This window comes from Myotis daubentonii, chromosome 7 (genome assembly GCF_963259705.1).
Source record: "Myotis daubentonii chromosome 7, mMyoDau2.1, whole genome shotgun sequence".
In the NCBI taxonomy this organism is placed as follows: domain Eukaryota; kingdom Metazoa; phylum Chordata; class Mammalia; order Chiroptera; family Vespertilionidae; genus Myotis; species Myotis daubentonii.
In genome coordinates, this window is record NC_081846.1 from 19862251 (window position 1) to 19889793 (window position 27543).

At 41.7% G+C, this 27543-nt stretch overlaps 1 protein-coding gene across 13 annotated transcripts in view; it reads right to left on the minus strand.

Moving 5' to 3' along the window:
• Window positions 1–27543, minus strand: part of FN1 (fibronectin 1) — a 67354-nt gene that overhangs the window by 33109 nt on the left and 6702 nt on the right. For 12 of the 13 annotated variants that reach the window (XM_059703067.1, XM_059703063.1, XM_059703062.1 and 9 more), the window contains exons 6-21: window positions 26096–26254; window positions 25168–25359; window positions 21711–21890; window positions 20902–21078; window positions 19696–19848; window positions 18107–18235; window positions 16929–17072; window positions 10996–11117; window positions 10306–10477; window positions 9709–9885; window positions 8818–8946; window positions 8634–8723; window positions 7713–7907; window positions 6422–6694; window positions 4297–4563; window positions 54–148 (exon numbers count right to left, since the gene is read on the minus strand). In XM_059703067.1, the coding sequence (XP_059559050.1) occupies window positions 54–148; window positions 4297–4563; window positions 6422–6694; window positions 7713–7907; window positions 8634–8723; window positions 8818–8946; window positions 9709–9885; window positions 10306–10477; window positions 10996–11117; window positions 16929–17072; window positions 18107–18235; window positions 19696–19848; window positions 20902–21078; window positions 21711–21890; window positions 25168–25359; window positions 26096–26254 (2654 nt within the window). The remainder of the gene's footprint in view (window positions 1–53; window positions 149–4296; window positions 4564–6421; window positions 6695–7712; window positions 7908–8633; window positions 8724–8817; window positions 8947–9708; window positions 9886–10305; window positions 10478–10995; window positions 11118–16928; window positions 17073–18106; window positions 18236–19695; window positions 19849–20901; window positions 21079–21710; window positions 21891–25167; window positions 25360–26095; window positions 26255–27543) is intronic. The other variant, XM_059703056.1, reaches the window with a different exon arrangement.

Genomic DNA, 27543 nt, shown 5'->3' on the forward strand with positions numbered 1-27543 from the left:
CATGGGGGCACCTCAGGGCTGTATCACAAGAGATGAGAACATCTATGATTTACCTTAAAACCAATCCTGGGAGCAGGCGTCCATGTAATCACAATGGTGGTCTCAGTCACCTCTGTGTTGTAAGGTGGGATGGAGCCCCTGGGCTGCACTGTGAAATGGGATCAATGCACATGTCAAAACCTTGGACTCACAGGCGGTTGCACAGAATGCAGATAGTATTTTTATCAAGAACCTCAGTTTAATCAGCAGGTGGATCCAGAAAACAACACCTGTCCCTTCACTGGGCGAGGATCTGGAGGAGGTCAGGGCTTCCCAGTCTTCCATGAATTACCCAAATCATCTGAGCTCTGGCTGAAAGGCAGGTTTATGTCTTTTCATCATAGTTAGGATTTAAGTTTGAGGACAATAAATTTCCCGATAGTGTTAGTATGTAAAACTGGTCACTACCAACTAATTATCTTTCTGGCTCTTAACTCTTTGTACACCATAAACATATATAGCCGCAAACCTCACATATAAACTCTGCTCACCCAATTTTAAAATCAGACTTATTAGTGACATCTCTGGGTTTGTAAAGAAAATTATGGTAACTTAAATTTGTAAATATCCCAGCACATATGGAAGAAATGGGGATGGTTTCCATTTTGGATGCATGGCAGTTAACTGGTTAATCACTAATTTGAAAACAATGTTAAATTTTAGATGGTGATCTAAAAACAGCTTTGTGCTGAATTACTCCATGAGGATGGCTAATTATTTTTGGTTGCAATAAGGATGCCATTAGAAAGTTAAACAAAACTGACCACCATGGATACACTTATAAATTCTAAAGAGTCCTTAAATACTAGTATGTGAGCATTCAGAATAACAGTACTGCAGATATTTAATATTCTGCCACTGGAATCAGGGATCATCACAGAAGCTTACTCACACAGTAAGTATTCTGAAACCGCTGTTATTTCTCTTAGTGAAAGTATTACTTTAAAAAAAAGAAAAAAAAGGAAGAAGGAAAAGAGGAGTACAGAAAGTTAAGACAGACATTTGTAGTAGTCCTAGAGGTCTTCTTATAAATGTAGATTTCTAAAGTAGAATGGGCTGAACTGGTAACTGGCTGCTCTGGGAAAGGTGAGGCCTCAGAAACCAAGACATCTGAGTGAGTGAGTCAAATTCAAGGATTTTAAGTGTGTTAATGGTCCTGGTCACGTGTTTGGGTCCTAGTTTACAGTTGCTGCCTCTTTACCTCCCAGCCAAATCTGTGCCTACTGGAGGAATAAAAGCCATTAAATGACTTTATACTAAATTATGAAGGGCTGGCGAGGCCAAGTGTTTCCCTCCAGAACTATACATTTATACGGGGGCTGAGAAGTGCCCGTCTCCACTCAGCTTCAGTCAATCATTTTGCCTTTGTCATGTGGGAATTCAGACCCGCTATTACAATTTTTTCTTCCTTTTTATTTTTCCAGTTTGGATTTTAATGTGCAATTTTTTAAAAGTATGTTTTTAAAATATTGTGTGTGGGTGGGGGGAATAAATTGTGTGTGGGCCACTCTGCAGTGACCATTCTAATGGCTCACTACATATAGCGAGCTGTTTCTGAAGTATGCTATTATTTTGATGGCATCTGCGGAGAGGAGGGGGCGGGAAACTAGGGTGAGTGACCCGTGATCCCTTTCCAATGTCTCTTAAATCTTACCCCACTTAAGCTGCTGCTGACTTGGCCAAAATGCCACAGCCAGCCCCGTGTGACTAGGTTCATGGCCACAAGAAACGATTCGGTCAGCAGTCAGCTTCTTTCACTGAACATCTGTGAAAGCCACAACTTTTTCAAATTACATTCTCCTCAACTGCCTTGGGCTTTACGATTGGGAATTTCCTATTGCCTGAGCCAGCCAGCAAGAAGCTCCTCAGGTTGGAGATGATGCTCTCAGCCTGGGAAGACCATTACAGGAAAATCTCCAAACCACAAACCTACAAACTGATGTCAAACAAAGGATGTGACTGTAAGTCGGAGCCATGGCTCTGGCAGGTCTTGTTAGGTGAAGAACAGCCTGGCTGTTAAAGGAATGAATTTACCGGATTGGAATTCCCACCCCCCCTCCCCAGAGTCACCTCCCCCACCCCCACAGTTGCTCTTAAAAAATTAGCAAAACCTAGCAAAGTTATTCCCAAGGTTCAGCTTAGTAAGACAGTAAAAAGTTACAGAAATTTAAAGCAATTTCAAAAATTTGCAAGCCCTGCTGATGTTTATAGCCGCAGAGAGTACTGGATGTTCAACAACTGTTGTAAAACTCCCTGCTTACGTGGGTTTTTTAAAAAACTAAGCTTGTTTGAGCTGTTTTCATCAGTTTTTCCTCAGCCAATCATTTATTAAATACTTTAAAAAAAATATACTATGTACAAGGTACGATGGTAACCTCTAGCTAGTAAAATTAATCTTGACAATATGTAAATATATTGTGCAGAGCAAAAAATAACACGTCCTATATATCAAAGTCTCCTAACAGGTTTAAAATGGCCCATCTTGACCCATCCTACCCCACTCAATTATTGTTAGTATCATTAAAAATCCTTTTTCTTTTATAGGCACCCTATCCAATGAAAGAAACCACATGAAATGCATCTTATGTGTAGGAGTAAAAATGGTAACTATATAATTCTACATTTACTAATATATTTATATAATTGCGGAATCATATGTAGTCAGTAAAAGACTACATCTACTGAGCCCTTTATGCCATTGCATAAAGGTTTCTATATGAAACCTATAGTTATAAGAATATCAAGACACTGGTTTCATGTTAATAGATTTTAGGGTACCTCAGTAACATGTAATATAAAATAGCAAAATTGTAAGGCAAACTTACAAATAAAAAGTGGATTTTACTTGCTGATGAACAGCAATTACTTAAGTAGAAGCCTTCAGTAGCCAAACTCCATACACTAAATTTAAATGGAAGTAAATTTTTGGTAAATTATAAATTTCTATAGGGAAATATTTATAGACAATTTCTTTGGGAGATAAATTCCATAGTTGCTTTTAAACTAAACTTACATTCACTTTTGAATGCTTTTTAACATCTATATTTTTAGTTAGAGAAAATTTGTTGAGAGCTTTATGAAAATGGCAAACTAGTTCATAGTTGCATATATATATGCTAAAAAAAGTGTTATGTTAGGTGCTCTTATAATTCAAAATGTCAAGTTAAAAATAAATAATGCTCAGCTAGAAATAAGGGCTCTCATAATTCTTTGTAGTTTGAATGAAAATGTGTTTAGTAGAAGTCAGTTTATGAAGACAGGCTTTCATTGTGAAATGAAAGAGATTTAAGGCCACTTTTCTGTAAAATTGACCTAAAGGGCAGACCAAAAATTACTGTCAGAATTTTTCCTTCTGTGGAATTTCAAGAGAAATTTAAGAAAGATTAAATTCTTTTTGAAAAAAGCTATTCTGTTCTGCAGGAGCACTTTAATCTGCTGCAGCAACGCTTGCAAAGAAATCATTTCCTTGCTTTTGTTCTGTTGGTGACTGTTCACTCCGTAGATATTTTTATCCTACACTTACTGCTGTCATTCGATACCCAAAGTAGTAGCATGTAGACATAGGTGCTGATCTTCTCTTGCCTCAACTAGTATTTGGTAAATTCACTTACTACAATAGGATTCAATTTTCAAATAAGTGGGTGCTTTAAACCATGTTACTCCATGTTAGTCCTGGAGCAAATAAAGAGCCTGGCAACATATGTAACTTAACGCATTGTTTCTCTCGTCAAGAAAATTTTGCCTCAAAAAATTATCAACTGGACTCAACAGTGTGCTTCACGATTTACATTTCGGCACAAGCTCCTTACTGTCCAGTGACAAACAGTTCAAGGACCAGCAGCTGGTTCATGGACCACATGATGAGTAGCACTACTTTAAATCTGTAAAAAAATTATTTTAAATTTATTTCTTGCCCTGGCCGATGTGGCTCAGTTGGTTGAGCATCGTCCTGTGCACTGAAAGGTCACCAGTTTGATTCCCAGGTATGGCACATGCCCAGGTTGTAGGTTCAATATGCAGTCGGGGTGCATGTGGGAGGCAACCCATGTTTCTCTCTCACATTGATGTTTCTCTCTCCCTCTCCCTTCCTCTTTCTCTAAAATCTATAAAAAAATATATTAAAATTTTATTTCTTATTTAAATCTTGTACTAAGTTTTTTGAGTTAGCTTTTTTAAAAAATGGATAAAGAACAGAGAATGTAACTGTAGGTGAGAACCAATGGCATCACTAAGAAAAGGCACTGAATTGGGGCTTACGAGTGGTAAAGACTCCAGTGGCTTTGGGACTCTGCTGGTTGCCTTTCACAGCCACGAGGGTGGCCGTGTACTCGGACCCAGGCTGCAGATTCCTCAGTGGGTACTGCGTGGCGGAGGGCCCCACATTGAACTGCTTGGGTTGGCCTCCCCGGGTCAGGCCCACGGTCAGTCGGTACCCAGCTATCCGGGCTCGAGGCGGAGTCCAGGTCACAATGACAGTTGAGTCAGTTTCATTCATAAACTGGAGGTTAGTGGGAGCATCCAATTCTAGAAAAAAAGGATAAAACACATCAAGACATATCTGAACCTCAGTAATTATCATACTGAAATTCTATAGTTTGAACTTTCTAAAGTTTTCTTAAGGTTGAAACAATATACGTCAAAACCTTGGAAATACTGAGCCATTAAGAGAGTGAGCGCTACATACTTTGTAAAATTCTGTGTCAGTCATGAGAAATTGCTGACCTTTTTTACGTGGCTGTGATTCTGTGGAAAGTCTAATTTTCCAGCATGACTTCCTCATTACCCTCCGGAATAATACTAACATTATAGAGATGGCATTAAAAAAAAAAGACACACAACACTTGTAAACACAACAATTTGCTGAGCCAAACAAGTTAAGATGAATAAGCCAAATAAAACGAGGGCAAGAAGAAAGCTCCACATGGAACAAAAACAGTATGTTCTGCATTTATTAAACGAATAGTCCTTTGATGGGGAAATAAAAGTAATTTTCACAGGATTCTAGTTAGACGATAATTATAACATAGACTCAGAACTTCAGAATCATGGCAGGATACTGGCGAGTTTGCACTAACAGGAAGAAGAATCACATACTAGTAAGTTGTGAGTTCTCTTCTGGAGTATGATAACTAGCCGTTAACCTGCAGTGATTTAAAATACTTTTAAGCCAGAACCGGTTTGGCTCAGTGGATAGAGCGTCGGCCTGCAGACCGAGGGGTCCCGGGTTCGATTCCGGTCGGGGGCATGTGCCTTGGTTGCGGGCACATCCCCAGTGGGGGGCGGGCAGGAGGCAGCTGATCCATGTTTCTCTCTCATGGATGTTTCTGGCTCTCTATCCCTCTCCCTTCCTCTCTGTAAGAAATCAATAAAATATATTAAAAAAATAAATAAATAAAATAAAAAATAAAATACTTTTAAGAGGCAGGAAATGTCTACAAAGCAGTTAGGGGTAATAATCGGAAGCATGAGCCTGTCCATCCAGCTCCATCCCTTCCTAGATCCAAGACCTCATGAGCGATAGAATTTTTTTCGAAGCCTCAGTTTCTTCATGGACCCAAAAAGGGTAACAAGAAGACCTCCCTCATTAAGTCAACACTAGGATTAAATAGGATAATAAAGCTCCCAAAGAACTGAGCAGAGGACCTGATGCCTAAAAAGCACTCACTGTCTTAGCAGTGACTGGGTATTTATCTGAAGAAACCCAACACACTAAATCGAAAAGACATATGCACCGTATGTTCATAGCTGCATTATGTACAATAGCCAACATATGGAAGCACCCTAAGTCTCCATCAAAAGATGAGTGGATAAAGAAGTGGTGCACATATCAAATGTAGTATGACTTAGCTATAATAAAAGAATGGCACCTCGCCATCTGCAACAACATGGATGGATCTAGAGGTTATTGCACTGAATGAAATAAGTCAGACAAATACAAATGCCGGATGATTTCACTTACATGTGAAATCTAAAGAACAAAATGAACAAACACAACAGAAGCAGACTCATAGATATTATTTGTAAACAACTCTACTACAAAAGTTTTAGGTTTCATCTGGAGCTGGATCTAGATATATTTACTTACACAAAAATGCACTCAAATTTTCAATCCATACCTCCATTACGAAGAAAATTAGGTTCTCTTAAGTTCCCCTCTCTTAGTGCCATTTCACTGGTACATGTATTTGGGAAATGGATTACCATTTGGCGAGTTTTGTTTTCGAGTTTAATGTGCTTTCTGTCCACTCTGATGCCCCTTACTGGCTGAGCATTTTCCTCTTTCTAACTGTAGATGGAGGAGTAAATGGTATGTGCACACACATCCCAGGCTGGCAGTGAGAGTGGAGACTGAGGTGGAGGTGAGGTCGGGAGCAGGACTTACTGGTTGTCTGTTCTCCTACTAGAGGCTTGCTCTCCCTGCCGTGGTTCACGGCAAAGACTTTGAAGTGATACGTGACCCCGGGGGTCAGCCCCATGATTTCTGCAAAGGTGTTCCTGCTGATGGGCAGCTGCTGTCCGTGCTCTCCGGGCAGGTGGACGGGGATCACGTCCACGCGGTAACCGGTCACCGCGCTATCAGGGGGTGTCCACATGATGGTGACCTTCACGTCCGTCACTTCCACGAACTGCAGGTCCCGGGGAGGAGGAACTTTATCTGACAGACAAGAACCAAACGGTCATTCACAATTCCGGCTGAAGATTATTTTTAAAAAGCCAGTTTCCTGAGTTGCATGAGGCAACCCATAGGGCCTCTCATCCCAGAGCAACACTAAGCGTCACCTCTTAGCCAGGGGCTGTGCTCTTTTTGCTTATATTTTTATGGTTCAGTCCTACTGCTTTCATCTGACATTTGAAGGTTTTGTTTCAAATATGTCAGTAAGCAGGTGAGGTTCCAGCACGCGAAGGGTCTTACTAAGGGGTTTAAAATGAACACACAGAAAAAAACAAAACACCTCACTGAGACAACAGAAAAATATGTGGTAATTTTCATTTTACTGAATCACTCTATGATACTTAAGAGCAATAGATGAACTGACCCCCTAAGTTACTAGGGAAAAATACAAAGGCTTCATGGTGTCAGTTTTTTTAATCAGGAAAGTCAATAGCCAGCTTTGATGTTGTTTTATAACAAGGACATTTCAGCCAAATTTCATAAATTTAGGGATACACGAATCTATGATTACTAACATATAGGAACTGCTGACAGAGATACACGCCCCCCCACCCCCACCCCACCCCACCTCCGCCCAAGACAATTATTCTTTCTTCTTACACTCCTGGTCCTCCCAAGCAGGCTAACAGAATGAGCACAATTCAAGGATGGCTCTGTCCTCTAACACAGCGATTTCCAATTGTATGCCACAAGAATTTTTAAAACAAGCAATACCTGACTATTTAGGCAGGGGCACTGACCTCTTTTTCCCTTAGACTGTCAAATAAAAATAAGACACCAGCCAATACAATAATAGCTGTCTGGTGTGAATAAATCAAAATTATACCTTTTTTGGGGGGGCCAGATTAACAAAAAAGATATTTTCTGGTGTGCAGAATTTTAGTAATTAGTTTATGTATGCCATGAGATAAAAATTGCTGCTCTACCAAAATGAAGATTAAAGCTGTTACCTTGTTAAATCCTAGGAGATAAGATAGCATGGGAAGTGTCTCTAAGTTACCTGGGCGAGGGACGCCAGTGGTTTCCTGTTGGATGAAAACAGGAGTACTTTCTTGATTTTCCTCCACAGCATAGATGGTGATGTTATACTGAACGCCAGGCTGCAGGTCACTGAGGGTGACGGAGTTGGCAGTGTCAGGAAGGTTGAGTTCTGTGCTACTGCCTTCAACTGAGGGTGAATACACGATTCTGTATCCTACAGATCCATGAAGGAAAAGTAAGCTCGGTTAGCTAAGAAGCAGTGGTTCTCGGAAAGTTGACCCTTTCAATGCCGCCACACCTTTTAAGAACCATTTAGAACAGGGATAGGAACAGCCATGCAAACCGCTTTCATAATAAATATTCTTGAAGACCCGAGAGCTTTCATAAATGTCCTGTTAAACCGGGCCTTCTTTTTATGCTCTAGATGAAAGCACTTAGGGAGCCACCCCGAGCACAGCACCACCCAGCACGGTCTGTGCCGTTAGGAACTTCACAGACAGTAGAGTTACCAAATGAGCTAAGTACGAAAGCAATTCGGCTACCTCATTAAGGATAAGTCTTAGAGTGAGATTTTCAGAAAAATTTTCCCCCTTCTACTATGGGAATGCCTGATTTCAAGAATCAATAAAGTGGCTTTAGAGATTGTGATTGTGTGTGTGTGTGTATGTGTGTGTGTGTGCATGTGTAGGGGTTGATAAAATGGATTTGAGGGGAAATGATCCAAAAGAAAGTAGAACTGGAAGACTTGAAAAGAATCACATTCTTAATTAATATTATACACACACACACAAACACACACACACACCCCCCACTACCCTAGGCTAGCAATTACGTAGGAGATTACAGTGATACTCCATCCTCAGACCAGAATCTGCTCCCTCACCCCTTTCTCATGCCATCACGATTAACACGGCAGCCACGAAGAGGAAGCTCAGCTGACCTGTGATGGGTGCCTGGGGTCTGCTCCAGCGAACAACAATTGAGGTGTCATCAACTTGGTCCACGGCAGGGTTAGGAGGGGCATCGGGTGCTGACAAAAGAAAAAGAAGAAAAGCAGTCAGGAAAGACTGCTACCGGTCTGCTCTACAAAAAAGACTATCTGACACCAGGCGGCACACATGTACCTGTGGTCTGTGAGGTAGACAGGATCAAACTCTGCTCCCCTTCCTCGGATATCTGATAGACATTCACAATGTATTTCCGGCCAGGCAGCAGGTCGGGGATGTTCACAGAGGTGGCCGTGCTTGGAAGGTCTTTGAAATAAACAGGAAAGGTTACTAATCAAGGATACCAGTCCCTCAAATGACTTCACAGCCCAGGAGAAGAATATTTAAAAAGTGATACATTCATGAGGGGCAGGGGAAGACTAGAAGGAAATGTACTCATGGATACTTAATAATTATCAATGCACAATGGGATAATTTTTCTTCCTACTTTTTCATTTTTTTCAAATTTGTTCTCTAGAGATGCATAATTTTTGTAATCCACCCCTAAATGTGTGACCATAGTCCTCTTGTAAGCAAAGTAACTAGAAGTCAGAGCAGTGGTTATGAGTAGGGGTGATGGGGAGTGGGGTGGGTGTAGTCAGGTGGGTGTATTCACTTGATAAAAATTCACTGAGCTCTATATTTATGATCTATGTGCTTTTCAGTATATAGATTATTCTACAATCAAGTTTTCAAAAGGCCCCTAAACATGAGATTTTTGAAAAGCACAAATGAGGTTACCGTGCACCCCCAAAGCTAACATTTTCTACCACCGTCTTCATCCTAGCAGCTCGTGTCTGGGCAAACACGTAATGCAGCTCACATCAGGGACTAGGAAGCCATGAAGCTGGCTCAGGAAAAGCCCAGGGCAGTCCTAGAAAGGGTCGGTCGTTTCCCTTTCTCATACTGGAAGGTATTGTTCAGACCGAGCTGTCAGCTAGTTCTGAAGCTCACAGACCCCCTGCCTGGGTGCCATCTCCTAAGCAGGGCTCCCCACTCCCAACCTGTCACCACAACACTTCAGCTTACCGAGGTACTGTGGCTCGTCTCCCTCCTCGCTCAGCTCATACTCCACACGGAATCCTGACACAGTGTCTGAAGCTGAGACCCACGAGACCACAAAACTGCTGGCTGTGATTTCAGTTACAGATTCAGAAGTGGCCACAACAGGAGAAAGGGGTGTCGTCTCTCCCGTCACGGTGTTGCCTAGAGTCACAGAAAGGGGAAAGAGAGCCTTAGCCATCGAGAAAATCTACTATCACCTGTAGAATATAATTTTATTTTGTTAATCCTTACCCGAGAATATTTTTTCCCATTTATTTTTAGAGAGAGTGGAAGGGAGGGGGAGAGACAGAGAGAGAGAAGCATCGATGTGAAAGAGACATATCGATTGGTTGCCTCTTGCACACACCTCAACTGGGGCCGGGGATCGAGCCTACAACCAAGATATGTGCCCTTGACAAGGGACCCCTCAGTCCACGGTCAGACCCTCCAACCACTGAGCTAATCCCGGTAGGGCTAGAAAATAATTTTTTAAAATGTGAGTGTGATCCTTGGAAGAGTGTGAATCAAGAGGAAAAGCTTCCAGAGAAACAAGAGGCACAGATGGGGTGGCTGGGTACGTACTGGTCACGGAGCTTGTGGTTGTGAAGTCAAAGCGTGTCACCTCTTTGTGGCCGTATTGCTGGACACTTATGAGCTGCCCCTCATATACCACATTAGGTCTCAGGCCTTTAATGGTGTATGAGTTCAAGTGACCTGGAATGGTGGCCTCCTTCCAACGGCCTGGAGAATTTTTCTAAAAATTTAAATAAAAATAAAAAAGTCACACAAATATTCACAAGGAAGAATATTCGGAGATGATGTGGCATAATCTACTGAATACTTCAGAGGGTCAAAAGTCAGATTTTAAGAAATGATCACTTAGAAAGTAAAATAAAAGAGAAAGATATTAACTTAGCTGTTGTTTTTTCTCCCAACGATGAAAATGACACCAATCGTTTTTATCCTTTGATACAGTTATAAAATGTATGAAAACTTTAAATTCTCTTCCCATGTTGGGGAAGGATAATTTTAAGCATGATCATTCCTAAGTCCTTGCTGAGATCTTTTTAACATAAATAAATAAATTTTTCTAAATACCAGAAAAGCTAAGTCTGTATGTCAATTGATCACATATTGTTTTGTCACTAAATAAATATAAATGTTATATGGATAGTTAATCAGATCTATCAGCTCAAAATCTGAAGGAAAAGAATTTCAGCATTTGTCAATTTCAGGAGACTCAGTGTCCAAGTTTCTGAGCGGCATACTCACAGGTTTCCATCGGAGAATGTACTTGGTAATGTGGGATGGTTCAGGTGCATTCCACTGGATGGGGTGAGAGTTGGGATGGCTGGGGGTCTCCGTGATGATTACTTGGACAGGACCAGACCCACCTGAAGATGAAAATGTGAGATTTGGTTATCTTAGCTATTCATTCAATTCAATTAAAATTCAGTGCACATGGACGGCATCACTAAAAATAGTTTGGCTTATCAGTAAATGTGAATATAAATAAGAATGATCTGGAATCAACCTTTCACATATTGACATTGGAAACAGAGCATCAAGTCCTTTTTTAGATAGTAAATTATTGCTTATCATGAGAACTGCAATTAGAACTTTTTATGACAAATAAAATTAATTACCCTCTACAAATTATACTATTGTTTGGTCAAATTATTAAGAGAAAAATTTTTTCTAGAGCAGCTATCAACTGAAATGACATTTTGCAGGATTTACTAAATTCAATATTTCCACATATTGATTTAAAGTATGGTTTTAGTTCTGTTTGTAAAGCAAAATAAGGGAAGTGTAATTAATGTCTTAATAGTGTAGACTCACTTCAGGGTAATAATAAATTAGCTGAATAACTTACACTAGCAGAACAGAACACTCTTTTTCCTAAATTCTGCCTTCTTATGACATGAATCAATGTTCAACTTATTAGAAATAAAAGTAAAGTTCCTTATGATAACCTTTCCAAGAATTTCTAACAGCCATTCTGTCAAACAGAGCAAAAATTTGGGCGTTTAATAAAACACTTCACCAGATCAACAGATGTAGGTTTCCTGAAAGCTCTAAGAAAATTATATGTTGATTTCAAAATTGTCTCTGTTTTTAGATTCTCTTTGAAAATAAAGTTTTCTTTAGCCTATATATATATATATACACACACACACACATATATATATATATATATAACACTTGCAAATCTGTGTAGACACAAAAGTTCTAGAATAATATATTTACTTTCACACTGGGAATAATTCAACATTGGTTGAAGACTAACAAGTATTTTTTGAATCTTAAATTCATTTTACTGCAAGTATTTCCAAACCATGTGAATTCCACAATTCATGTACAAAATTCTCAGTTTTCCATTCTAAAATAGTATGTATTTCCCAGAACATGGCATGTTTGTTCTAATCAGTTGGCAGAAGCCAATAGCATGTCCCTCTTTGAGTCACTCTTTCTTTTCATGAAGATGCTCATAGCCCTAGCCGGTTTGGCTCAGTGGACAGAGCATCAGCCCTCGGAATGAAGGGTCCTGGGTTTGATTCTGGTCAAGGGCTTGTACCTCAGTTGCAGGCTGGATTCCTGGCCCTAGTAGGGGCGTTTGTGGGAGGCAACTAATTGATGTGTCTCTCTCACATTGATGTTTCTCTCTCTGTCACTCCCTCTCCCTTCCACTCCCTCTAAAAGTCAATGGAAAAATATCTTTATGTGAAGATTATAAAAAAATAAAATACTTTGTCATAGCCAGTTTGGCTCAGTGGATAGAGCATCAGTCTGTGGACTGAAGGGTCCCAGGTTCAATTCCGGTTAAGGGCACATGCCTGGGTTGCAGGCTCAATCCCCAGTAGGGGGTGTGCCGGAGGTAGCCGATCAATGATTCTCTCTTATCATTGATGTTTCTATCTCTCTCTCCATCCCCTTTCCTCTCTGAAATCATTAAAAGTATATTTTAAAAAAAGATGCTCAAAAATGTAAATGAGTTTTGAACGATAAACACTGAAGCAAAGTTTTAGAGATGTGATGATTTAAAGTACTACTTCCATGCAAATCAGTAACTATAGGAATATTGTGTTCTTACATTATTTACAATAATTAGCATAAGATTTAAATATTGATCCTTCCCAGGAATCCTACTATAATTTCCTCATATAAAGAGACACCTGGTAGGTGTTTTACTTAGTTTGGCAATCATGATTCTGAGGGGAAAAGTTTATGATGGTATGGAAATATATAATGATCCCTAGCCTAAACCGTGGACACAATTATGTGTCCACGTTAAGTCCACCGACTGTAGCAAATGCATGACTCTGGTGGGGATATTGACAATAAGCTATGCATGTGTGGAGGCAGGGAGCATAAGGGAAATCTCCCTTTCAATTTTGCTATGAACCTAACACGGCCCTAAAAAAGCTTTAATTTTAAAAAATTGATGATGGTTAAGTGTCTATTAAGATGAAGTTTTAGAAAGGCAACAGAGATAAACTTTCCTGCCCACCTTTAAGCCTAATCATGCGCCCATAGCCACCAAGAGCAGTGGTTCTCAATCTGTGGGTCACGACCCCTTTGGGGGTCGAACGACCCTTTCACAGGGGTCGCCTAAGACCATCGGAAAACACATATATAATGACATATTGTTTTGTGATCAATCACTATGCTTTAATTATGTTCAATTTGTAACAATGAAATTGGGGGTCACCACAACATAAGGAACTGTATTAAAGGGTCGCGGCATTAGGAAGGTTGAGAACCACTGACCAAGAGGATAATAAAGGAGAAGGGAGGGAAGAGTAAAGGTGACTTAGTGATTTTCACCTCAGTGATGGAGCAAACCTAAAGAAGTTTCTTTTCTTTATATACATATATTATTGGTTTCGGAAAGGAAGGGAGAGGGAGAGAGAGAAACATCAATGATGAGAAAGACACTTCGATTGGTTTCCTCCTGCATATGCCCCAACCAGGAACCAGGGATTGAGCCTGCAATCGAGCTACACACCTTTGACCTGAATCAAACCTGGGACCCTTCAGTCCACAGGCCAACACTCTATCTACTGAGCCAAACCAGCTAGGGCAGAAGTTTCTTTTCTTTCTAAAACTACAAGCACTGATTTGAAATTCTGTTTTCAATGTCAGGCTTGTGGCACAGCACCCTTGAAGGGAACTGCACTGAACACAAAGGGGAGGTCACGCATTTAGCACATTCTTGTCCAGGAAGTAGAGAACCTGTGTCCACTATTTGTAAGGTCAACTAAATTCCTATTATCACTATACTCTACCTTATTCTACATCTGATTGGAAAACAAAAAACCATTTCCACCATTTTAACTTAAAATTCTGATAACCCTTTCAAAACTGGTAGGTCAGTAAAACTTTTAAAATTATCCAAACTGGCCCTAACTGGTTTGGCTCAATGGAAAGAGCATCGGCCTGCGGACTTAGGGGTCCCAGGTTCGATTCCAGTCAAGGGCATGTACCTTGGTTGCGGGCACATCCCCAGTAGGGAGTGTGTAGGAGGTAGCTGATAGATGTTTCTCTCTCATCCATGTTTCTAACTCTCTATCCTTCTCCCTTCCTCTCTGTAAAAAAATCAATAAAATATATTTTAAGTAAAATAAAATAAAATAAAATAAAATGATCCAAACTGAACAATTACTATGGAGAAAACTTTACTCCTTCTCTTACTCAATATGATTGGCCTAGCAATAAAAATAGTTAAGTAAAGATATGATACAAATCATACTTTAAAAACTAGTTTAAAATAAGGTCAAAATGAATAATTTCCAGTAATGGTGACCCTGGAGAAGTTAAACATTTATGGGTTTGCGACTCGGTTCTTTTTTCCTGTTTAGTTTGCTAAGCTCTGTGCCTTCCTAGTTGTTTATTGACACACCAACTGCCTCTTATCTTCTATTAGTTTAAACGACTCAACAGGTCCTTGGTCGGAGGAACAGACAGGGCAAGGCTCAGAGACAATCTATTGGTGACCTGCTGTTCCTTTCTTCTTACATATTCCTGGAGTCACACATGCAAGTCACGAATCACTGAGCAAACTAGACATATGGATAAGCTGTGTACTGAGAGGAAAAGCCAGTCTCCTCGCCCCTAAATCTCCTCTATGGTCAATGGGCTGGACTGGACCACTACTCTTTTTTAAAGAGTAGTAACAGGCTGGCCAGTGTTACTCAGTGGTTGAGCATCGCCCTATGGACCAGGAGGTCATGGTTTGATTCCAGGTCAGGCCATATGCCCAAGTTGTGGGCTGGTTCCCCAGAGTGGGGCATGCAGGAGGCAGCAGATCAATGATTCTCATTCAACATTGATGTTTCTATCTCTTCCTCTCCCTTCCTCTCTGAAATCAATAAAAATATATTTAAAGAATAATAAAGAGTAGGAACAGGTGGACATGTAAGACTCCATCACAGAAGGGCTCCTTCCCATCTAAGCTTCATCTCTGACATGTCCACCAAAATGCTTCCAGCCAGCAGTGAGGTGAAGTTCCCTCAAAACCATGGAGGAGGAAATGACTTTCAACAGATTGTCACAGCACACCAACAACAGCCATAAACATAGAAAGTAGAAAGCATTACCATTTAGAATGTTCTACCCTTTGGCTGCATAATTAAAGAAAAGAAAACCCAGTTGTACTTTTTGAACCTACGGTAATTCTGCAGCCAAATTTTAAAAAATTACTAAAAAAAAAAATTTAATGATTCTTATATTCAAATTAACCACGAAATACAATCTAGAGCCAGGTCAATCTGTGCTCTGAGCCTGCCCAAAGCAAGGTCAGCTGGGCAGCCCTGACAGTGTGTAAAGTGTGGGGAGAACAGGATCACTTCAAAGATCATAGAAGAGTGTGTCTGCGTGGGTGGTAGTCAGGATCCCAGAACGTTAAGTCTGTTAGTGCTGGAAGGAACGTTAAGGGCAATCAGCTACCATCGCCTCATTTTACAGATGAAGGAATAATGAGTGAAGCATGGTATATGCCTCTTCAGAAGCACAGAGAGAGCTGGGACCCATGCTTTGGTGAGCACTGCATTTCGCTGGAGTGTTTCATATCTTGTGGTCAGGGACAGTGAATTTCTGATCATATGATGGAGGGATTCAGTTAACTTGGTCCTAATTCCTGTTACAGGTATATTCTGAGACCCTGGAAATCTCTTTCTATTTCTGAGTGTAGGCCATGTTTTAGGCCTAAAGGTAACAGAGGTCTAGGAGGAGGCTTTGCACTTCAGTAGTTGCTCAAATAACTGATGCCTAGCAATTAGACTTTCATAACTCAGTACATTTTGTTATCATTAATCACTCAGTGGAAACTAAATTCAAATTTTCTTTTCCTAAAATGAACGAACAAAACCAGTATTCGTTCATTTTAATAATGCCCTGTGACCTGAAAAAACCCCAGCAATAAACACTTGAGGGTATTTGAACTGTGTGGGTGGAAAATGGACCTCGTTACTCAACTCTTGACCCAGGATACTTTGTTCCACATGCAAACTGATCAAACAAATTGAAAATTTTGACAAAAAGCCTAGATGGAAAGTAGGATGAAAACAAACCCTATACTGTATTTCACGTAATTTCTCTATACGACTTCTCTGTTAGGACTCATGACATAAAATGCTAATCCCCTTACTCTCAGCACAGCTCACTGGTTTCTATCCCTATTATGGATGTGAGATGAAATCAGTCAGAATGTTTTAACCTAATAGAATGTTCTACAGTTTTAAAAAACAAATTATAGCCCAGCCGGCGTGGCTCAGTGGTTGAGTGTTGGCCTGTGAACCAGGAGGTCACGGTTCGATTCCTGGTCAGGGCACATGCCCGAGTCGCAGGCTTGATCTCCAGTAGGGGTGTGAAGGAGGCAGCCAATCAATGATTCTCATCATGGATGTTTCTATTTCTCTCTCCCTCTCCCTTCCTCTCTGAAATCAATAAAAATAATATTTTTTTAAAAAGAAAAAAATTACATTCAGGCACATTTCCACACCTTCCACACCTTTTACTTGATTGGGGAGGAAGGAAAATCATTTTTGTCAAAAATTCAGCTGATTAGTAGACAGTGATAGGAGAAAAGGATGGAAAAGGAAGGGGATTTTAACTTAAGCCTCAGAATATTAATAAACACTGACGCTGCCCTGTTTTTATAACCCGGCCTACAGTTCTCACTTTGCAGTAACTGAACTACTCACCTGCATAGGTCTGTAAAGGCTGGCAATGCCATTCCCCAATGCCGCGACCATAGCAATAGCACTGGTACCTGACCCCATGCCCATACTTCTCCCAGGAGTCTCCGATTTGATAAAATGTCCGGGTTTCTGAATCTTGGCATTGGTCTAAAATATATACATGTAAAAGTTAAGCAGCCTTGAAGACTTAAAGCTACAAATTTAATTTCAGTGTGCTAGAGCATTCATTCTTCGTTTCACTAGAAACTGGCAACTGCTCTGACAAATACGTGTCGTTTAAAAAATACTTTGTTCCTATCTTTTACTGCACAGAACAATTAGTAGTAAAAACAAACAAACAAAAAGGTACCCAGGGGAGGGGGATATTTAGTCTTCTAAAAGAGCAATATTTCTAAATAAAAATTTGAAGATTTAAATTTCAGTATATATTGATAGGCTGAATATTTTGAGTAAAAAATGACATATGTTTTACCCTTATTAATACAACTGATTTCCCATTTGAATAGCAAGGACAGTATGTCAGTTTAAATACTTTCTCAAACTTCAGAGGATTTAATTTTACATGTAAATCGATGAACCAGGTTTTAACTGTGAATACTTGCTGAGCAGTTTCTAAGAAAACCTCTCGGGCTTTTCTCCCAGCTTTGGCAATCTCGGGTCAAACAAACTCGAGTATCTGATCAGTTTGTTTTCTCAGTGAGCAACCTGTCTCTTTTAGTAAAGGAGTATTAATGGATTACCTCAAAGCTGGTAACACAGCTCGTTTAAGGCTCAACCTTCACTATTTGCTTAGCTCCATTGTAAAGGGCAGCCAAGAAAAATAAAGTACTTGAAGGGAGGTATTTACTGGCCTAATCATTTGCCCATGTTATTGCACCATCAGCAAAGGGCAGTTCTCTTTCATAACACAGACTATCTTTATGATTCAGAACTAAAGAACAAATTGCATTTAATTAAAATAAATCTGTATTTGTCACCAAATTCAGCAAAAAGAGATGACTACCAAAATCAAAATTATATACGGTCCATGATTAGAGAAAAGACTTTGCAAACCTCGTTGATAGCCACTGACCAAAGTCTAAATCCAACTTCAATCATGTAACATCAAATCGCTCTCTTAATTTGAAACCTGCTAACTATTCTCAGTGGTCAAATCCATCAGGAGAGACAAGGCTACTTACCAATGGGATCGCACTTCCATCTGCCCCGGCCCTGACCAAAGCAGGTACAATTCATCATGTGTCCCTCTTCATGACGCTTGTGAAATGTGTCATTCACGTTGTAAGTGATGTCGTCCACAATGCATTGATCTATTTAGGAAACAGTGGGAGGGGTGGAGAACGTTTTTTAGGCTTCAATGATGGAATTTTAAAAAGCTATGCTTTTCAAAGCACACAGTTCCTTCCACTAAATTATCAAGACCACCCATTAGAATAACTTTTTTAGTGGCAGAGAATAAACATTTTTTAAAGCTTAGTCAGTAATACAATTTCTGCACACAAAAGAAGTATCTCGTATAAACTAAAGAATGTGGTAAAAATACACTTTCTTGTGGAAAGCCCATTTTTTAACAACTACATGTCTTACTTTCAGAAAAATTCTTGCTTAGTTGATAATGCCCTTTAGATCTCTGTTTGTTATGATAAATGGGAGGAAGATTAAACAGACTTATATACAGCACCCCGTACAGTGTGATGGTGTGGGTGGGAGATATTTGGGTTTGGAAAAGAAAATGACATCCGTGGCATTCATAAAGTTAAAAAAAAAAAAAATCATGCGAGCTCTGTTCCTAACTCCCTGAGAGATACTGAGAAAATTACTTTCTCTCTCAGGTCTCAGCTCCTCCATCTGTAAAATGAGGAGCTGGTCTGTCTGCCTTTCTAGTAGGGTCCCTCTCAGCTCTGCAACATCATATGTCATTCTCATTACTCCTGGATTGTGTTACCCGCTGAACACACAAAAATGTTTTCTACAAAAAGAGAACAAGTTCAGGCCAATGTCAACACACGAGCTACATGGCCTATTTATTAGCTCACAGTGCTCCCTGTATCTTACTTTTCAAGTGAAAGAAATAGAAAAACTAAAATAGTTTTTTAAAAAATATATATTTTATTGATTTTTTACAGAGAGGAAGGGAGAGTAATAGAGAGTTAGAAACATCAGTGAAAGAGAAACATCAATCAGCTGCCTTCTGCACACCCCCTACTGGGGATGTGCCTGCAACCAAGGTACATGCCCTTGACCGGAATTGAACCTGGGACCCTTCAGTCCGCAGGCCGACGCTCTATCCACTGAGCCAAACCGGTTAGGGCTAAAATAGTTTTAATAAATCAATACCCCTATATTCTATACCTGGGTCTAAAGGGGAAAATCTTATCTGGGCAAAATAAATCGACCTCTCTATGTATTTTTCTCCTTAAATCTGGATCTGATCTTAGAATAGCAAAGTATTTTGTCTTTACAGAAATTACTCAAACTTTTCTAGATATGAATCCAATTGCATAACTAAATACTAAAGGGTCAAATGATGGTGCTCTAGCCTTTGAAGTCATCTTTTTGGCTCAGCCTAAGAACCTAAATCCTGGAAATGTTTCCAAATCGCTGGGCCAGCCTTTCTTAGCTGTCTAAAATGTGAAACTCATCCAGCACAGTAGACTAATGGGATGGTATTACACATCTCCTCCTTTTGGTTAAATACAACTTTTCACATCAAAGCCACACTCTCTGTACCCTTTATCGTCTCAAATGTTTTCACTCTAAGTAAGCATACCTCGGAGCTGGGAGTAGGCGACACAGGTCCATTCCCCACGGCCGTTCCCCACACATGTGCACCTCATCATGTGCCCCATGTCATGCTGTTTATCCCACTGATCTCCAACGCGGTACATGACCCCTTCGTTGGTCGTACAGATTTCTTCATGGGCTGTTTGGAAACGGATGAGAAATGTACAAGTGATAAGTGGTCACAAGTTCTTAAAAGGTATGCAGTATTATCAGTTTAATTTGGTTATCCTACGAGCTCTCACTTAGAAAGAAGTCTTGTGTGCCTCGAAGAAATCTCAGTGCTGCTGTGTGCTCGAATAGAGCCTTGGGTGCCAGAGAGGAAAGCATAATGCAAAGGTGAGGCGTGTTGCAGGAAATACTTACAGGAAGGGTAAGTGGCCGTTAAACCACAATGATTCCCTACACATTCATACAAAGGGTCTACATTATTCTAGAAGCCTGGATTTGACCACTGCTCCATAACTTTCTAGTTCCAGTTTATTCTAACTCAAAGGGAAACTATGTGTATGAATATTGAACTGTAAGCTCCAGCATGTTTTGCTTCTAAATTTTCTTTGATTGAAATAAGAGAAATAAAAGTAAGCTGTTTTTTTCTTCTTATGCTTTGTTGCCTTATTATCAAACTTGACAATGAAATGTACAGGTGTTTTGGTTCTACAACTGGAAAATCAAATGTAATCTGTGGGACCCTTGAAATTTGAAAACAAAAGGCACTGGTTCCTCTTTTTTTATTCATACAAACTAGAGCCCCACCCTACTTTTAAAAAAAGATCACTACTTGTCAGAAAACATAGAGGTTTTGTCATTTAAGTATTTAATGAATGATAGAGCTTATGCCAGTTAAGCCAAAATCATACGTAAATATTGTCAGGTCTGTGACTCTCAGTCAGTTACATTTGATATATTTTAAGTTACTCAGTTGTGTGCTCTACACAAAAAACAAATTTGTGCAAAATTTAAATGCACAGAGATTTTAAAGAGTATTTTTTATTGTATTTATATATTTTTGGACATTAAATTGTATCAATGGAATATTAAAATTATATGAATAATTACATAATTCATATAAATATATTATACCACATAAAGTTGTTTGCGATATCAAAAATTAAGTGTTAATGGGTAAAGTAGTGTAAAGTGGCCACTATTCTGTCTGACTCCAAAAATAGTGTCTACAAGGGCTTCTTCTTACCAGCCATGGGGCAGAATCCAAACTTCTGGTCAGCGTCATAGTTCGATGTGGTCCCACACCATTTCATGTTGTCTCTCCTGCCCTCGGAAGTACAGTCGGTGTAGTTGTGGTTGTTGTACAGGAAGGGGAAGTGGCACAAGGCACCATTGGAATTTCCACCTCGAGTTTGAACCAAAACTGCCCAGCACAATAGACAAATAGGAAGAAAACATTACCACGGAGCTTTCCAATGGGCAGCGGGGAGTGACTACAGAAAGGTTCAGAGAGAGCCAGGTCTCTGCAGCTAATTTACAAAGAGTCCATGTCAGAATAAAAGCTGCCTGATAATAGCGTTCTGTGTTTCCTTCATTTTTTGAAGTGTGTTCACCTTTACGTTCAAAAATAGATTTAAGTCCAATTTTCCCTCCCATTTTTCCCAGCCAAAAAAATATTTAAATGATCACTTTGAATAAAACGGTGTTTCAACCGGAAGAGAAACAAAAACACTCAGTCAACCATCCTGTGTATTCTTCAGCCCCGTGGGATTACATCCTGGTTTTAATATATCAGTATTTTTAATCACATCATAAGCCCAATGTGTCAGAAATAAATGAACTGGTGGCCCTTTCTCTTGGTGTCATTTCCCAAGGGTACTAGGGACCATGGAAGGATCTTCAACTGCCAAGTTACTCCACGTCTCTTGGGTCCAGACTGTAGAAAAGTGATGCTTCTCATGCAGCCTCAAGATTAATGGCTACATTGCTGACTAATAAAAAGAGGGCATGAGAAATGGCTCTTTCTCATCGTGTGTTTTCCTCTGGGACACTTACCAGTCTGGTCTGTACAGAAAGAATATTTCTGGTCTTGTTCATAATTGGAAGTCGTGCTGCACCAGAGATGTCCATCCTGTCGCCCTTCGTTGGTGCAGGAGTAGAAAGTCCGGCCGTTGTAGGTGAATGGTAAGACACACGGCTCCCCGTTGGAATTGCCACCGTAAGTCTGAGTGACAGCTACAAGCATAACCAAAAGGGTCTTGGTAAATAGAGCTGCATGGATCTACCACTGGTAGCTGCTTATTTATACCTAAGACTAGAGGCCTAGTGCACGAATTCATGCACCAGTGGGGCCCCTTGGCCTGGCCTGCGAGATTGGGCTGAAACTTGCTCTCCAACATCCCCCAAGGGGTCCTGGATTACGAGAGGGCCCAGGCCAGGCTGAGGGACCCCACCAGTGCATGATCATTGGCCAGCCGGGGAGGGACCAAGGGTCAGGCTTAAACTGTTAGTTGAACATTCTTAGTGCTGCCACAGAGGTGGGAGAAGCTCCTGCCACCATCACTGCACTGGCCAGCCATGAGCCAGCTTCTGGCTGAGTGGGGAAAGGCAGCACCCCCTCACCTCTAACCCCAGGATGTTTCTTTAGAAGCAGAAGCCTCATCCTGTGCAGGGGCCTGTGCTGGCTGCCTCAGTTTCTCAGAGACAACGAATTTGATGAACGTCTTTTCCCCACTGCAGTAGCTGCTTCATTTGTTCGTTCTCGCATTTTTCATTAGCTGCTAAATCACCCCTGTGGCTGCAAACCTGTTGTGCCTGACTCAGCCAGTGGGGAGCTAGGGGGGCTGTGCAGGGACAGGGGAAGTGGGTGGGGGGCCAGGCCTGCAGAGAGGGTCAGTGGTGCCTGCCCAGCTGTCTCAGAGGATGTGGCTTAGGTTAGGTCCTGTCCTTTGGCGACTTTAGGAGGGGAGGCCGGGTCCTCCGCTCCCCACTCTGACTCAGGGGTGGAAGTTCTCCTTGCTCTCTGGCCTCATAACTCAGTGGATCATAGTGGGATGCGGCAGGCAGGCAGCTTCTGTGGCTGTACCCAGGCGCGGGCAGGCGGCTTCTGGGGGGTCGGGGTTGCCGCCTGGCCTGCTCCCGGGCCCTCCAGCCCTCCGATAGCCATGGCCATCGCTGGGCGTAGGCCAGCCGGCAACCTTGGCCCCCAGGGCTTCCGGGGTTGTGGCCTGACCTGTGCCCCGGCTCTCCCGCCCTCCGATGGCAGGGTGCAGGCCCTCCCACCCTCGGATCACCATGGCGATCGCTGGGTGCAGGCCAGCCTGCAACCCTGGCGGGGGGTCTGGGGTTGCGGCCTGACCTGTGCCCCGGCCCTCCCACCCTCGGATCACCATGGCAATCGCTGGGCTCAGGCCAGCCGGCAACACTGGCCCCCGGGGCGTCCGGAGTTGCAGCCTGGCCTGCGCCCCGGCCCTCCCGCACTCCCATCGCCATGGCGATCTCAGGCCACAGGCCAGCCGCCAGCCCCAGGAGTTTGGGGTTGCCCCCTGGCCTACACACTGGCCCTCCTGCCCTCTGATAGCCAGGCGCAGGCGCTCCCACCCTCCGATTGCCATGGCCATCGCTGGGCGCAGGCGAGCCGGCAACCATGGCCCACGTGGAGTCCGGGGTTGCGGCCTGACCTGGGCCCAGCCCTCCCGCCCTCCCATTGCCATGGCATCATGGTGATCTCTGGGGGCAGGCCAGCCGGCAACCCCAACCAGCTTTCTGATGGCGATCACCGGCTGAAGGCGGCCTTTGCCCACCCCCCAGCTCTTGCCTTTCGCCTGGGTTTCGGATCACTATTCTTCAGTCCTTCCCCTTTCGCCTCCCAGCATTGCGGCTATGTATGCTGCCGGGAGACGGTCCATCCTTGCTGTTTCAAAGGACCTGGCATATATGGCATACTGTTCTTAAAATGTTTGCTCACCTTCTTGGCACTATGTGTTTTAACCAAGGTCTCCTCTCTGAGAAAGGTTGTTTCCCCAGGTAGGGATGTTCCCCTGAAGTTAGGGAGGGAATAAAACCCCTCAACTAAGTGCCAGGCGGGTAATTAATCACTTTAACTATGAACAATCATGCTTAAGCTACATAATCTTTACTCCCTGGAATGGAGATAAGAAACGCCCTAACCTTTGGAATAGATATTGATAGGATTGAATCAATTGGTATAAATACAGATGTAACAAGATAGCAATACACAGAACTTAGAACACAGGACTTAGAAGACAGAACTTAGGAGACAGAACCTAGGCACAGAACCTACACAGAACGTTCTCTAGAGACAGAAGAACTTCGCTGGAGAGAGCATGGCAAAAGATCCTGGACTGAACCTGACTACAGAAATTGGCAAGAGAACCTGACTAGAACCTGGTGACTGAACCTGGCTGGAGAACCTGGAGAGCCTAGCAAGAGAACATGGACACAGAACCTGGCTGGAGATCCTAAGCAGAACCTCTCTGGAGATCCAGATCAGAACTTGGAGATCCTGGCTAGAGATCCTGGCTAGGCTGCTGATCAACTGAACGTTGTCTCCATGTCATTCCTTCTTCGCCGACTCCGTCCACACCTTTGGGGACCCCTGGAATTGCTGGGGTTGGACCCCAGCAGTATGCAAATTAACCGCCATCTTTGTTGGTGGTTAACCGCCATCTTGGCTGGCAGTTAATTTGCATATCACTCTGATTAGCCAATGGGAAGGGTAGCCAATTACCATGTTTCTCTTTTATTAGATAGGAGGATTATGCTTTGATTGGTTCAACAGACGGCTGGACGACTGGACGCTTGGCATATTTGGCTTTTATTATATAGGATTAGAGACTGAGCTTGTGCTATAAATATAGATGATCATCTGGTGAGTTTCAGTCAAAATACAACTCCTCAGAAAGCCATGCTTTTTGTGGATAGAGCAACCCCTGTTTCTCTGCTGATATCCTGTTACCACCTGTGCTGTCATGCCTTAGATTCCCCATTAGTAAAGCTATATTAACACAGGTTAATTAAGGGTGCTGCTCAAAAGATACTGGAGGGATATGCATGCCTTTGTTGGTGGCATAAGTATTAATACATGAGGTTATTCTAGGGATAACGTCAAATGCATCAATTATAATTGCTATAGTTACTAACTACCACTTTTGTAGCCCAGAAGAGATGCATTAGATGTTGTTAAAAGAAGTTTACAGAGCTCCAGAAACCTGAGATTTATAGTATGAAGTATGGATGATTCGTTATTCAGAAAGCAACTCTCTTATAACAACAAAGATAGTACAGAGCACTTAATCCTCACTACAGAAAAGAAAATACATAGATTAAAAAGACTGGAAGAAAGTGTATCAATGCCAATCCTGACTGTTATCACTAGTGGTAAGATTATAAGCTTGTCTTGTTTGCTTTATTTTTTAGGCAAATGAATGTACTACCTTTCAAAAACTAAATCATAAGAAAATGTTCAGTACTGTTAAAAGATTAGGCAGACCTGTCTCTTGGCAGCTGACTCCATTGCCCAGGCAAGTGCAAAGCATCTGCTTATTTCCTTGTGTCTTCAGCCACTGCATCCCTACTGAATAAATCACACCACTGTCTGTGATACAGTGACCATATGGAGGAGGCTGGGGGTGAGGCTGAGGCTGGAAAACGGCCATTCGAACATCTGTGACGGTGCCAGACCCTAAGGACATGAGAAAGAAAAGTCACAACGTTGGACAAGAGAAAAGAACTCTTTTCTGAAGTTGAGATCTTTAGGGTCCCATACAGATCATTCTTGAAATCCATGTTGTTTCTGACCTAAACCTAGAAAGAAATGGCTCTCCCATTCTGCATTAGTTTTTGCATTCAGCCTATGCCAGATGGTCTCCACCTTCCAGCTGGAGCTACTGGGATTATATTTCTAAATCACAGACATTATTTTGCCACTTAACAGAGCGGGTACCTTCAACAACTCTTTACACATCCAGGAAGCTCATAGTCCATGCCTTCACAACCCTTCACACCTGCCTTCATCCCAGCTCACTTCTGACCACGTCCTTCAAATAGCTCAAAATATCTGGGCATTTCTCTTCCTGACCTACTTTGAGAAATCCCTGCCACTCTGCAGGGACCCTTGCCATCTGGGTTGCTGTGGGCTCATCAGAACGTGCCCTGCGCCGCCACACAGTTTTTTAGAAGTTGCCCCTCCTTCCACATTTTGTGAATCTGTTGTGTGTTTTCCCCTTATTTCATCTTCATGTACATTTAAAACTTAACATTAAGTAAAGTTTTAACAGCTAACAATCGGTAAATGAACTCAGCTTACCAGCCCAAACACTGCAAATCATCCTTGAATGGCATGCCAAGGGAAAGATGGATTTGCAGGAACAATTTTGGTAACACTATCCCGTTTCCACCCAGCTCGCTCTGCTCCTCACCAGTGGATGTGGTCTGCAGGGACGCGTGCCTTTCACACTTCCACTCCCCTCTGCCATTGCCTGTGCAGATGCACTGGAGCAGGTTCCCCCGATTGTCCTTCTTGCTCCAGGTGTCTCCGATTCTATAGGATGTCCTAGTGTCCTGATCGTTGCATCTGTCTGTGTTAGAAAGAAAGCATTCGAAGATGTGAATCAGGTCAAGCTAGCACATGCTCCACTGAAACTTCAAAAATATATACAGTAGCTTAAAACTTGATAGGTTGCCCTAGCCAGTTTAGCTCAGTGGATAGAGGACTGAAGGGTCCCAGGTTCGATTCCGGTCAAGGGCACTTGCCCAGGTTTCGGGCTCAATCCCCAGTAGGGGGCGTGCAGGAGGCAGCTGATCATTGATTCCCTCTCATCATTGATGTTTCTATCTCCCTCTCCCTCTCCCTTCCTCTCTGAAATCAATAAAAATATATTTAAAAAAATAAAAAATAAAGAAAGCTTGGTAAGTTATTTTTTGGTGATATGTTTCTATTTAGCTGTGGTGCCACAGGAGCAGAACTTCCAAGCAATGGGATTAGGTTTGTTCCAGCAGAAAGAGAGCTATGGGATTTAATCTAGTTCCATTTCTCTGTTTGCCAAAACACTCTTTCATCATCATTCATTCATTATTTTATTTTATTCTTTTTAGAGTTTTCACATCGTTCTTTTGACCAAATTCATTCTCTGGCTTTTGATCTCCCTTGTCTTTTCAGGCTCTCCTAGTAATTGCTGTAGATGACCTGCCTTTCAACAGGGGGATTTCTTTACAGAACTAGGAGCAGTAGGGAGGCAAGTAGGTTTCAAATGGTCTTGGAGAGAAGCCCCAAAGAAGCCAGAAAAAGATAGCAGCATCCCTTTCTTCATTTGTCACATAAAAAATTCAGGGGGTTACCAACTTCTCAGACTATGTTCTCCACCGCCCCCCCGCCCCCCTCGACACACACATACCTATTTAAAATCACTAATAAAATTACCTCTTTTGAATTGCTCAGTGTTAACTCTACAATGGAAAAGTGAGATGACGATTGCAAAATGATGTTTTATAACGAAATTACCATCAGTCTATGTGTTCAATTATCTGTCAAATAGTTTGTTTCAATTATAATCTGGCTTTGCCCATATGCTGCAGTGTGAGTATAGAGGATTTGATTTGTTTGTGTTTTTCTGCACTGGGTGAGAGAAAAATAATTGGACAGTTGATGTAAATTCACACAAATATACACCCACATTGATCTACCACCAGAACAGAGATCTGAATGAAGAGATGGCTGGTTACAGCTTTTTTCCAAATCCCTAGCTGAAAGGATCGCCTTCCTTTGAACCTCCATAGCACTATTTTCAGTATTCGTCTTGAAGTCTTAATATTGTGCTTTATAGAAGATGACTATCTAGGCTTCTCTCATCTGCTTGACCTACTTGCT